The sequence below is a fragment of the Equus przewalskii genome, chromosome 17 (genome assembly GCF_037783145.1).
Source record: "Equus przewalskii isolate Varuska chromosome 17, EquPr2, whole genome shotgun sequence".
Lineage (NCBI taxonomy): Eukaryota > Metazoa > Chordata > Mammalia > Perissodactyla > Equidae > Equus > Equus przewalskii.
In genome coordinates, this window is record NC_091847.1 from 50,569,397 (window position 1) to 50,581,898 (window position 12,502).

Below are 12,502 nucleotides of genomic sequence, written 5' to 3' on the forward strand. Positions count from 1 at the left end.
CCCAGGGTTCGCTGGTTCGGATCCCAGGTGCCAACATGACACCGCTTGGCAAGCCATGCTGTGGCAGGCGCCCCACATATAACACAGAGGAAGATGGGCACGGATGTTATCTCAGGGCCAGTCTTCCTCAGCAAAAAGAGGAGGATTGGCAGTAGTTAGCTCAGGGCTAATCTTCCTCAAAAAAAAAAAAAGAGTAATATTTCCCTATTCACACAGATCATTTCAGAAAGAAAAAAAATCTTTAGACTGTGCTTGCCACAACAAAAAGCAAAAGACTCCAGAGAAATAATGTGGAGTACACAAATTTAATAAGACTCCAATGATAGATATTAAAAGTAAAAAAATAATTCCTGCCAGAAGCAAAGTAAAGACGTTGACAGTTCATACAAACTAAACGTATTCACCTAGCATATATATTTAATGCATAGGTGTAAAGTATCTCGAGAAGGATAAACACAAAACAGATTAACACTGGTTGTCTTTAAGAAAAGGCACAGGGTAGAGGGGAGACTTTTTCGTGGCATGCTCTATTAAACTCTTTAAGTTTTGAACCATGTGAATGTACTAACGTTTCCAAAAAATTTACTTAAAAATAAGTACATTCCATGAACCAGCTAGAGGGTCACACCAGATCCAGTTTTGAGAAGCATGTTTAGAAAGCATTTATTATTATGAAGGAGGCTCAAACCTTAGCTAAAAATGTGAATTCTACGTGGATGAGGCATGGCCTGATATTTCATGTCAATCACCAAAGATGGACTGGTATATTTAGTATTATCTCCAGTTCAATTATATAGAACGAAGGCAATAAATCACCCATGTACACTCAACTTCTATTAGTCCTCAGTTCTAGAGTTAAAACCCATTTTTCAGGTATTCCTACACTTAAATAACTACTAGAGGCGAGTGAAAAAAATCTGACCCCTTAATAGATTGTAAGTGCCTTATCCCACAGGTCCTGCTGGGAGCCCACAGATAAGGGTTTTTCTTTTGGATTTGCCTAAGGTTTTGCAAATTAAATACCCTCTATGTGCTTTGGTTAGTTCAGTCTATAAAATAGAGGCATAAAACATCTAAGTTGTCTGTGACAGTAACTATGATGATAATATCACAGGAATATTTCAAGAAAATAATACTCTCCAACACAAAATGGTATATACTGTTTAGTAAAATGACTATTCGGGATGAACCGAAAAGATTACAAGATTCCTGAACGTGCACCTCAGTTTTTATTATAAATTTAGGCAAATTTCCACAAATCTCTTAAAATGCCTAACACCTCCTCACAGTCCAAATTAAATCAAGTTTCCATCCCTCTCTTACTTCTTCTCGCTTCCCTCCCCTTCTCTTTCATTTTTCTTCCTTCACCCATTTCCCTCTCTCATGTCCCTCAACCCCTAATCCTTTCTTTTACCTCTTTCTCTCCATCTCTTCTCTTCCTTTTCCCTCCCCTCTTCTCTCTTTTTCCCCCTCTTGTTTTCTCTCCCTGTCCCTCCCTCTATCTCCTCCTACCTTTAAAGTGTCTTCCTCTGTCTCTCCCTCCTCCCCTTTTCTCCTATCTGCCTGTCTCTCTTGGAATTTATACACTGAATAAAGGATTGTTAAAATGAACTGAAAGCAGACGACTGATTCACATGTTAAAACAACTGTCCTATAATAAATATCATGGAGAATTATCGGAATAGTTACCCTGTAGCATTATATAAGTCTGCAAGCTGGTATAGGATATCAATTTCTAGTGGGGTGACTTGGCCATAGCGTATGGCACTCTGGGCGAATTCCTCTGGAAGAAAAAGAAAATATTTCAAAATCCTAAAAGATTCTTAATATACAACAAACTTCTACCTTAATCAACTATAATCTGAAAGCTTAAGGCATTTTAATACTATTTTAGAAATCTAAAACACAATTTAAATACCCAAGTTCAACTATATAGGAATAACTACAAAATTCCAAAAGCTGGCAAAAGATAAAATGTTAAGATGATAAAACAGATAAATTAACTTCAAAGATGAAACAATCTCTTTAGAATCCTCTCTCTTATCTTATTTATTGGCTTTGGTCTCCAGAGTTACAAAGATAAAAGACTTGGCTGTTCTCCAGTCACCTAAAGCCTCCTACTACAATTCAGTAAAAGGAGCAGGCTTGCCCATCTTTCTGTGGCAACTCCTTCCGATTACAAACAAGCTGCTGCCACAGTGCCACTGACCTGTTTGACAGATTGGGCCAAGGTTCTTTTCAAAACTGTCAAAGCCACTTTCTCATTCCTGATCTCAGCATCCCATTAAATCCACCTGGATTTTGGAGACTATTATGGCCCAAGTGAAGCAAATACACATGGTAACATACTTTCTAAATCTGGCTTCAGAGTGGTAAACTTAGATCAACTTCATGCCCTAGACAAACAAAAGCGAAAATGCTGAGATTCAAATCAATATATATTTTTTAAATCTTACCCTTGGTGACTTCAACATCTTTCCTTGTGCCAGCTAGAGTGCTATATATCTTACGAACAAGCTCCATGTTATTCAGTAAGGAGTTAAAGGCATTGAAGTAGGAGAAGCTAACCTGGTGTGAGATGCTTCCTCCAGCTGCCTAAGAAACGACAACACAAAAAGTTAAAAAAACAAACAAAAACAAAAAACACATTTATGGATGCCACTTTTCTCAAAGAAGATCCAAAGGAGTCTTCGTTATTAAAACGATTAACAACCAGTCCGTAAATACATGGAAAGTATCATACGAAACATTCAGTGCATTTCATGCCCTCAGGGAGGTCTACGTAATTTAGGTTTTAAGGAAGAAAGCAACATCTGGAAATTGGACTTCATGGTTCATCTACCTATAAGGTCAGAAACAACAAATATAATTATCACAGATCAAAAACAACGGTTATTTAAACAGGATTTCCAAGACCCTCAACTATGGACCTCCTGTTAGGTCTGGATAACCCAAACATTAAGGTACAATATAAGGGAAGGACAATATAAGGAGTATTTTTTAAAACTTGCTTTTCTTCCTCTCCACACATACACAAAAACCAGTGGTAACTTTAAATTTTAAGACTATTTTACTATATCAACTTTCCTAATCTTTTTTTTTAAAGCCATTGTTATAACTAAGATATTTAGCACTCTGTGCTGGGCTCTAAATTTGTATCATGCAAGATACAACTACCAAAAACTCCAAAAATGTAGAGAAAATCTAGGGAGGATTTATTTGCTATAAATTATGTCTTTAGTGGAACAGTGCCAAAGAGGCTCTCTCATGCCTGGGGAGGGATGGTGGGCAACGTGGGCTTCACCACCTCTGCAGGATGAGGAGGTAATTTCTCCCTCTGCCCACCACTTGGACATAAACTCAAAAAGAATATTTTTCATAGTTTTCAAAAGCCTAATTTCTAAGCCAGGAGTCAGAAGAACCCATACGATTGAAAACATTCTCTATTTAAAAAATCAATCAAAAATAAATCTATTTATGGAAATACCAGTGTGACAACCTTAATTATAAAGGTCTATTAAGAATAGTGTAGGTAATGATAGGCAAATATATCCACTCCCACCACCTCTCTCACACATGCCTCAGCCCAAATACACATGATACTTGTATTAGCCTGAATTTGGATACCAGTGTCCCAAAAGCAGCACTCAAATTATTTCATACATTCCTCTGGGGATTGAAATGGCATTCGGTAAACTGAGGCTATAATAGGTCTCTCTAACCCTAGTGGAAAGATTAAATGAGTCTTTTAATCCCAAGGCACTGAGTGAGTCCTTCTCTCTAGGATTTTCTTTCCTTCTTCTTTCCTTCCTTCCCTCTCTCCCTTTCTTTCTTTCCTTCTTTCATTTTCTGGCTTGGGTATGAGGTGAGGGTAGGGGAGTGGGAGATGGGTGTCAAGGAGGTGAAACGTGTAGGAGAAAGTGACATGCTCCATGTTCAAATTCACTGAAGAAAAAGAACAGAAGTTGATCTTTCTACCCCAGTCTAAATCAGGGATAATGATCTTCAGCTGAAACAACAAAAGCACCCATTGGCTTCCCTCCATTTAAAACAAGCAGAAATCAAAAACTTATACATAAGTACAACACATGAACAAGAAAACTGGTACGTGAGGAAAGTTTCACCACTCTTTGTGAGGAAGTGGATGACATCAGTTTGCTATTGGTCCAGATGATTACTTTACAGAGATTAGCAGTTTGACAGAACAAAAACTGTCTGGTCCATGCAAACTGAATGTACAGGTGAAGGGGCAGAGAGAGGAGTGAGCCAGAAGCTGGTGCCCACATATTTCCTCCATACCTTCTGCCATGGCCTTGGTTATTAAAAGAGTGTAGAGGCCAGTGACGATTCCTCTAGCAAACAGCACCCTGCAGGCAACAAAGGAAAGAGCCATCCTTATAGCAAGGCTTTGGGAGCTTGGTGAGATGGAAAGAGGCCAAGGTGAAGGCAGTTGTGTCTGGGAGAGGTACCGCCCACTGGAAAAAGTAATTGCACACTCTTGTCTACAAATTTCCTTGTTTTCTTTAGTTGCACTCTGTAAATGGAAATAAACAATCTGGAAATACATGAGAGCAAGACGGTGGCTCTGAAAAAAGCTATGATCTGGGGAAAGACTATTCACCATCACTCCCACCTCCCTTACACACATACCTGTTTACCTTCTACCAGCCAAGCATATAGTTAGAACAGCTGACAGTCAGATGGGTCCAAGGAAGCAACCCAGGACCCAATCGTTCAAAAGGTTTAAGGAAATAAAAAGTTGAAGTACTTGCTTTTTACTTACTGAAACTAAGTTCTCCTCCACGAAGGGAGTAAGCATGTGAGACCGAATGGTAACCATGATGTCACTGAAATCCAGACCAGAAATCAGGCCACTTTTGCTTTTGTCTTTTAGTGCAAAGGCTTGTCTTGCATGTTCCAATTGTAGCTCCTGAAGGCAAAAGTTAGAAATAGGGCATTAGATTTGTTAAAGCACATGCCTACTGTAAGCTTTGAAAAGGAGGGACAGACATCCTTCCCCTACATGCACTTACCACAGAAATGAACAATGTATAGCTCTGAGTTTACAACAAAACTTTTAATTTATTTTTAAAAGTACATGTTTTCTGAGAAAATGTATTATAGTACTCCTCAGGGAGAAGAATGGATCACAGCATGGCAATAAAGAAAAGGGAGAAAACACCACTCACGTGAAAAGTTATATGTTACTTATAACTTTTAACTTCAACTTTACTCTGTACGTTTTCAGTGCTTTATTTTAACCTTTAAAGTAAGCAGAAATTTATTCTCTCCTGCCTGAAGGCATTCTTGTCATCTAAGAATACTTTCTGAATTAAAAGTTTAGATTTATTTCCAGTTTTCAATTTTAAATGTTGCAATCAAAGTGTTTCTCACTCTCATGCTCTCTCTCTCTTTCCCTCAACGAATTAGAGGCCATTTTTCAAACAATTTTTTAAAATGAACTTAGTGAGAAACTCTACTGATTGGTAAATGCAATATTTAGTTAGTGATCCTAACATGAAAGTTACGAACAGCAAACTGCACAACTAGTGTTCAGCTATCACTCCATCCGGCTTTGGGCACAGTTACAAACTGTGAAACAATCCAGAAGACCTCTGAACTTTTGAACCACTGGACAGTGAAACTCTGTAACAAGTGATATCAATAAAATATGCCAGTAGTACCCTAAGTATTATGCGGAAGTCTAATTTAGAGTATTTCTGCCCTGAGGACCCACAACATAATCCAAATAAATCTGTTATCACAACATAATGGTGCTACTGGGTGGCATTTTCACACTATTTGCAACTCTGGAAATAATATTCATATCTAAATACATAAATATTCATAGATAAAACTAAATATTGCAATTTTCATTATCATTTATTTATGAAAATCTCACTGTTTTACTAATTTATTTAATTATATTTTCCTATGGACTTGTGATATCTCAATGGTAATTCAAAGACGTTAAAATTACTTCAGCAGGAGTTTGTCTTACAATAATTCATTAAGCTATACATTTGTTTTATATGGCTTTCTGTATTTGTATGATACTTAACAATAAAACAAGCTTTAAAAATATTTTTTCTTAGCAGGTTGATAGGCTAGAGACGTATATCAAACCTACTAAACCTTCCAATAGTCTTAACAAGCATTAAATGACAACATTGAGAAAAACATCTAAACATTTTAAAATCTATCATCAAACGTCTAAATATTTGGATTTTCCTGAAAAGAGCAATAGAAGTGGAGAAACTAAAACCCTGATTTTAGCTGGTAAATATGTATGAAAGATAAAGAGTACAAAACAAACAACCAGAATGATTTGACAACGTTTTCTCATTTTCCCCCTTCTACTTTTTTTAAATTTCAATTTTATTCAGGTACAATTGACAAATAAAACTGTAATATATTTAAAGTGTACAACGTGATGATTTGATATATGTATACACTATGAAAGGATTCCTACCATCGAGTTAAGACATCCATCATCTCATATATCTATCTCTTTTTTTATGACACCACTTAAATTCTATTCTGTTAGCAAATTTCAATTATGCAATACAGTATTATCAACCACAATCACCACATTATACATTAGAATCTCAGACTTTATTTATCTTGTAACTGAAAGTTTGTACCCTTTTTCTAGCCTCTCCCTATTTCTTCCACCTCCCAGCCCCTGGCAACCAATATTCTACTGTTTCTATGTGCTCAACTTTTTTTTTAGATTCTACATTTAAGCGTACCATGTATTATTTATCTTTCTCTGTCTCGCTTATTTCACTTCATCCATGCTATTACAAATGGCAGTAATAATTCTTTTAGGATGAATAATATTCCATTGTGTATATACACACCACATTTTCTTTATCCACTCACCTGTCAACAGACACTTAGGTTGTTTCTATACTTTACTATTGTGATAATGCTGCAGTAAACACAGGAGTACAGTTATTTCTTTGAGATACTGATTTCATTTCCTTTGGATATATACCCAGAAGTGGGATTGCTGGATCATAGGATGGTTCTATTTTTTTAAATTTCTTGAGGAACTCTATGCTGTTTTCCATAGTGGCTGGCTGTACCAGTTTATATTCCCATTACCAGTGTATAAGGGTTCCCTGTTCTCCACATCCTTGCCAGCATTTGTTGTCTCTGGTCTTTCTCATAATAGCCATCCTAACAGGTGTGAGGTGATATTTCATTGTGATTTTGATTTGCATTTCCCCAATGATTAGTGATGCTGAAGAACTTTTCATGTAGCTGATGGTCATTTGTATGTCTTCTTTGAAAAAATGTCTATTTAGTTCTCTTGTCCATTTTTTAAGTGGGTTATTTGAGGATTTTTGCTACTGAGTTTCATGAGTTCCTTGTATATTTTGGATATTAATCCCTTATTAGACACGTGATTTGTAAATATTTTCTCCCATTTCATAGGCTGCCTCTTCATTTTATTGATGGTTTCTTTTGCTGTGCAGCTTTTCAGTTTGAGGTAGTCCCACTTGTTTATTTTTGCTCTTATTGCCTTTGCTTTGGTGTCAAATTCAAAAAATCATCATAAGACTGATGTCAAGGAGCTTACCCCCTACGTTTTCTTTCAGGAGTTTAAAGTTTCAGGTGTCATATTCAAGTTTTTATTCTATTTTGAGTTGATTTTTGTGTATGGTATAAGATAGTTGTCCAGTTTCATTCTTTTGCATGTGACTATCCAATTTTCCCAGCACCATTTATTGAAGAGATACCCTTTCCCCACTGCATATTCTTGGCTCTTTTGCTGAAAATAATTGACCATATATACCATACATGGGTTTATTTCTGGGCTCTCTATTCTGTTCCATTTGTCTATGTGTCTGTTTTTATGACTATATTGTTTTGAATACTATAACTCTGTAATATAGTTTGAATTCAGGAAGTGTTATGCCTCCAGCTTTGTTCTTTCTCAAGATTGCTTTGCCTATCTGGGGTCTTTTGTGGTTCCATACAGATATTAGGATTGTTTTTTCCATATCTGTGAAAAATGCCATTGGAATTTTGATACGGGTTGCACTGAATCTATAGATAGCTTTGGGTAGTATGAACATTTTAACAATATTCTTTCAATCCATGAACACGAAATATCTTTCTAGTTATTTGTGTTTTCTTTAATTTCTTTCATCGTCTTATGATTTACAATGTACGAATCTTTCAATTCCATGGTTAAATTTATTCCTAAGTATTTTATTCTTTTTGGTGTTATTGCAAATGGGGTTGTTTTAATTTCTCTTTCCAATAGTTCATTGTTAGTGTATAGAAATGCAACTGATTTTTGTATATTGATTTTGTATCCTGCAACTTTCCTGAAGTCGTTTACTAGTTCTAATGACTTTGTGTCTTTTTGGTAGAGTCTTTATGGTTTTCTGTATACAATATCATGTCATCTGCAAACAGGGACAATTTCACTTCTTCATCTCCAATTTGGATGCCTTTTCTTTCTTTTTCTTCCCTAATTGCTCTGTCTGAAGTTTCCAGCATTATGTTGAAAAGTGGTGAGAGCAGGCATCCTTGTTTTGTTCTGGAACTTACAGGAAAAGTTTTCAGTTTTTCACTTTTGAGTATGATGTTAGCCATGGCTTGTCATATATGGCCTTTATTATGTTGCAGTATGTTCCTTCTATACCTAATTTAAGAGTTTTTATCATGAAAGGATGCTGAATTTTCTCAAATGCATTTTCTGTACCTCCATCTATTGAAAAGATGATATGATTTTTATCCTTCCATTTGTGGTTTATCAGATTTAACGATTTGTCTATCCATCCTTGCATCCCAGGAATAAATCCCACTTGTATGATCTTTTTAATGTACTACTAAATTCAGCTTTTTTCTGAGGGTATTTGCATCTGCTTTTGTCAGGGATACTGGCTTGTAATTTTCTTCTCTTGTAGTGTCCTTGTCTGGCTTTGGTATCAGGGTAATACTGGTCTTAAAAAATGAATTTGGAGGAGGTGTACCCTCCTCTTCCATTTTTTAGAAGAGTTTGAGAACAACTGGTATTAATTCTTCTTTAAATGTTTGGTAGTATTCACTAGTGAAACCATCTGGTCCTGGACTTTTGTTTGTTGGTAGGTTTTTGATTACTGATTCAATCTTACTAGTAATTGCTCTGTTCAGATTTTCTGTTTCTTCATGATTCAGTCCTGGTAGGTTGTATGTTTCTAGGAATTTACCCATTTCTTCTATGTTATCTCATTTGTTGGCGTATAACTGTTTGTAGTAGTTTCTTATGATCCTTAGTATTTCTATGTTACCATTTGTAAAGTCTCTTTCATTTCAATTTGAGTCTTCTTTTTTTCTTAGTTGGTCTAACTAAAGGTTTGTCAGTTTTGTTTGTCGTTTCAAAAAACAAGCTCTTAGTTTCATCGATCTTTTCTATTGTCTTTCTAGTCTCCATTTCATTTATTTCTGCTTTGTCTTTGTTATTTCCTTCCTTCTACTGACTTTGGGCTTAGTTTATTCTTCTTTTTCTAGTTCCAAGAGGCATAAAGGTAGGTTGTTTATTCTGATCTTTTTGTTGTTGTTATTAATGTAGGTGTTTGTCACTAAAACTTCCCTCTTAAAATTGCTTTTGCTGCATCCCATAGGTTTTGGTATGCTGTGTTTCCATTTTCATGTCTCATAATTTTTTATTTCCCTTTTGATTTCTTCTATGACCCACTGATTGTTCAGGAGCATGTTGTTTAATCTCCACATATCTGTGAATTTTCCTCTTCTACTTTAGTCATTCTCCCTAACTCACTCCATCTTCCTATCACCTCAGCTCCAACCACACCACCCTCCCAAGAAAGCAGCAATTTTTGGTCTTTATTTCAGCCTTAAAATATGGTTGAAAGTGTTCTCCATAGAAAGGATATCCCTGAGCAGCATCAGCAGCAGACACAGGTCCATTCCACATCTTATAAACATTTTCCCTTCCTCACTTCTCCTTTTTTGCTCCTTCTTTATATCTTTGTTGTGTCTTTGTTTTCTCCATGCATATGTCTTAGCTTCTTAGAAATATTCAGTGGCAACCATGGGCATAATTAAGCCTTACTAATGACACTCAGTACTAAAGAAAATGTGAACCTTTATATTAAAGACAAAGCAGAATCCTCAGTGCAAGAGGATTATAAGAAAAGATTTTCTATTAGGTCAACAGTTGAAAGATTCTTATGTAGCTTTTAAAGACAGATTTTTTAATTATCACAAGTGAAACTATAGAGTTTAAGGGACTGGCTTCCAAACAATCCAGGAAGGGGCAGAATGGAAAGTATAGATAAAACAAGATTGGCCAACAGTTAATAATTGTTGAAGCTGGTTAATGGGTACACAGAGGTTCACTAAACTATTCTATTTTTAAATATATTTGAAGTCTTTCAAGATAAAATGTTTTAAAAATTAAAATTAAGGACTTCAAAATGAGAAGCAAAACAAAGGAAAAAAGCTCCATATATAAAGCTCTCAATTCATGTAGTATAATTAAAACATCAGAATAGAATAGACTATAAAATATCTTCAGTAAATGCAAGGGAAGCAACAATGAGAGTATGCCATCTTTAAAGAAATCTTAAAAAACACTAGCTGGAAGGGGGCTGGCCCCGTGGCCGAGTGGTTAAGTTCGCGCGCTCTGCTGCAGGCGGCCCAGTGTTTCGTTGGTTCGAATCCTGGGCGCGGACATGGCACTGCTCATCAGACCACGCTGAGGCAGCGTCCCACATGCCACAACTAGAAGAACCCACAACAAAGAATACACAACTATGTACCGGGGGGCTTTGGGGAGAAAAAGGAAAAAATAAAATCTTTAAAAAAAAAAAAAAAAAACACTAGCTGGAAGGACATTTCCTTTTTAAAAAAATCATCTCTTGAACATAAAATATTTTCAGTTTGAGCATTTTACAAGGTCAGTGAGGTAGGCACTAACAGTGAAAGTATTAGAACAAGCACTAGGTTCTACAAATATCCACATCTAAAGGATATAGTTTTCAAACTGTGATCACACTAAGGAAGGAAGGCAATACTCTGGGCTTATAAAAGATAAAATAAATAAGGATACTCTAAAAAGAGATTTTATCTAAAAAGATAAAGATACTCTAATAAATAAAAGATAAAATAAATTTGCTTCTGCATTGAGAGGGTGAGTAGGGGACTGAGGAAAAAGGCAAAGAAAGGACGTTATGCCAAAGCTAAAGATCTTATGCACTTGGAAATGGATTTCACCTAAATATGAGATGAAAATAGCAGAGCTTCAGAAATGGTGTGGCTTTGGATGAGACTGAACTAGTACACTTAGCTCTGCTGTTTTCCAAAACCCTATTCTTCACTAAAATCACAGTAAAGGAACTAAAAACAAAATAAAACAGAAACTCGAGACAAAGAGAATAGAAAAGGAGAAGAAAGCAACTACATTTTTAAGGTTAGAGAGCAGGAGGGCAAGTAAACTGACTTGGCAGACCCAAGAAAACCAGAAGTGGAGAAAGTCTAAAAGTAATCCAATGTGCATGACAGAACCTCCCAAAGACTCAGGAATTGACTGCACTAGCACCCCTGGAAGTGACAGGAAAGGTGAAGCTGAACACAGGAGGCTTAGATAGAAGGTTGTTTAAAAAGCAGTTAGTTACCCGCCTTACCCCACCGTAGCCGGGCCTCTGCCCTTTCCCAACCCTGGCAGAGTTTTACCGTCTGGAGAGTCTAACAGATCTGTGGACTAGGGGAGACCAGGCACAGTTAAGACGAGGTAATTAAACCAAAGTCCATGCCCACACTGAATGTTGAGACCTCCAACCCTCTTGTCTTACTCAGCAACCAGAATGTCAAAAGACAGATCTCACATTCCAGATGGGAGGCCAGATAATTATTCTCTGATTCTCCAGGTCAAAAGAAAAGACCTGAACATACAGACATTAGAAGGTCCCCAATAAAACAGCCCAGCCAGAGAACTTTACAGTAAGAGTTAGTAAGTACTACCATGAACCCAAAGCTCCCACTAAGCTTCAATCTTAAATATGAAGAGGACCAAGGACCATCAGACATATGAGAAAAGCCACTAACATGAAAAACAGAGATCCAAACAAAGAACAAGAAAGAAACTCGGAAGAAACAGGCACTTTGCAGGAAGAAGAAAATTAGCAAGAACACAAAAACAAAAAACTCTGTCTTTAATATCTTTGGAGAAGTAAAATAGTACATCCACGAAAGAAGAACAGCGTGCTGCTTTTAAAAAGAAATATTCCGAAGGCAAAAAGAGCTCCTGAAAATTAGAAATAGAACAAACAAACAAAAAAACTTAACAGAAGGTTCAGAAGGAAAATAGGAAAGAAAAGAAAACTAAAGATTCATACATTTAATATTTTACTAGTTCTATAAAGGAAGAAAATAGAAGTAAATAAGAAAAGCAATAAGAATATTTTCAAGAATTAAAGGACAGAAATTTTCAAGTTAGAAGAGTCCACTGAATGTCCAGTACGACAAATAAAAATAAACATAC

At 36.2% G+C, this 12,502-nt stretch overlaps 1 protein-coding gene across 16 annotated transcripts in view; it reads right to left on the reverse strand.

Annotated features, from left to right (window-relative positions):
- Positions 1 to 12,502, reverse strand: part of SLC25A12 (solute carrier family 25 member 12) — a 191,082-nt gene that overhangs the window by 36,025 nt on the left and 142,555 nt on the right. For all 16 annotated transcript variants that reach the window (XM_070580136.1, XM_070580148.1, XM_070580135.1 and 13 more), the window contains 3 exons: positions 4,784 to 4,930; positions 2,457 to 2,595; positions 1,690 to 1,783 (listed from right to left, as the gene is read on the reverse strand). In XM_070580136.1, coding sequence (XP_070436237.1) covers positions 1,690 to 1,783; positions 2,457 to 2,595; positions 4,784 to 4,930 — 380 coding nt within the window. The remainder of the gene's footprint in view (positions 1 to 1,689; positions 1,784 to 2,456; positions 2,596 to 4,783; positions 4,931 to 12,502) is intronic.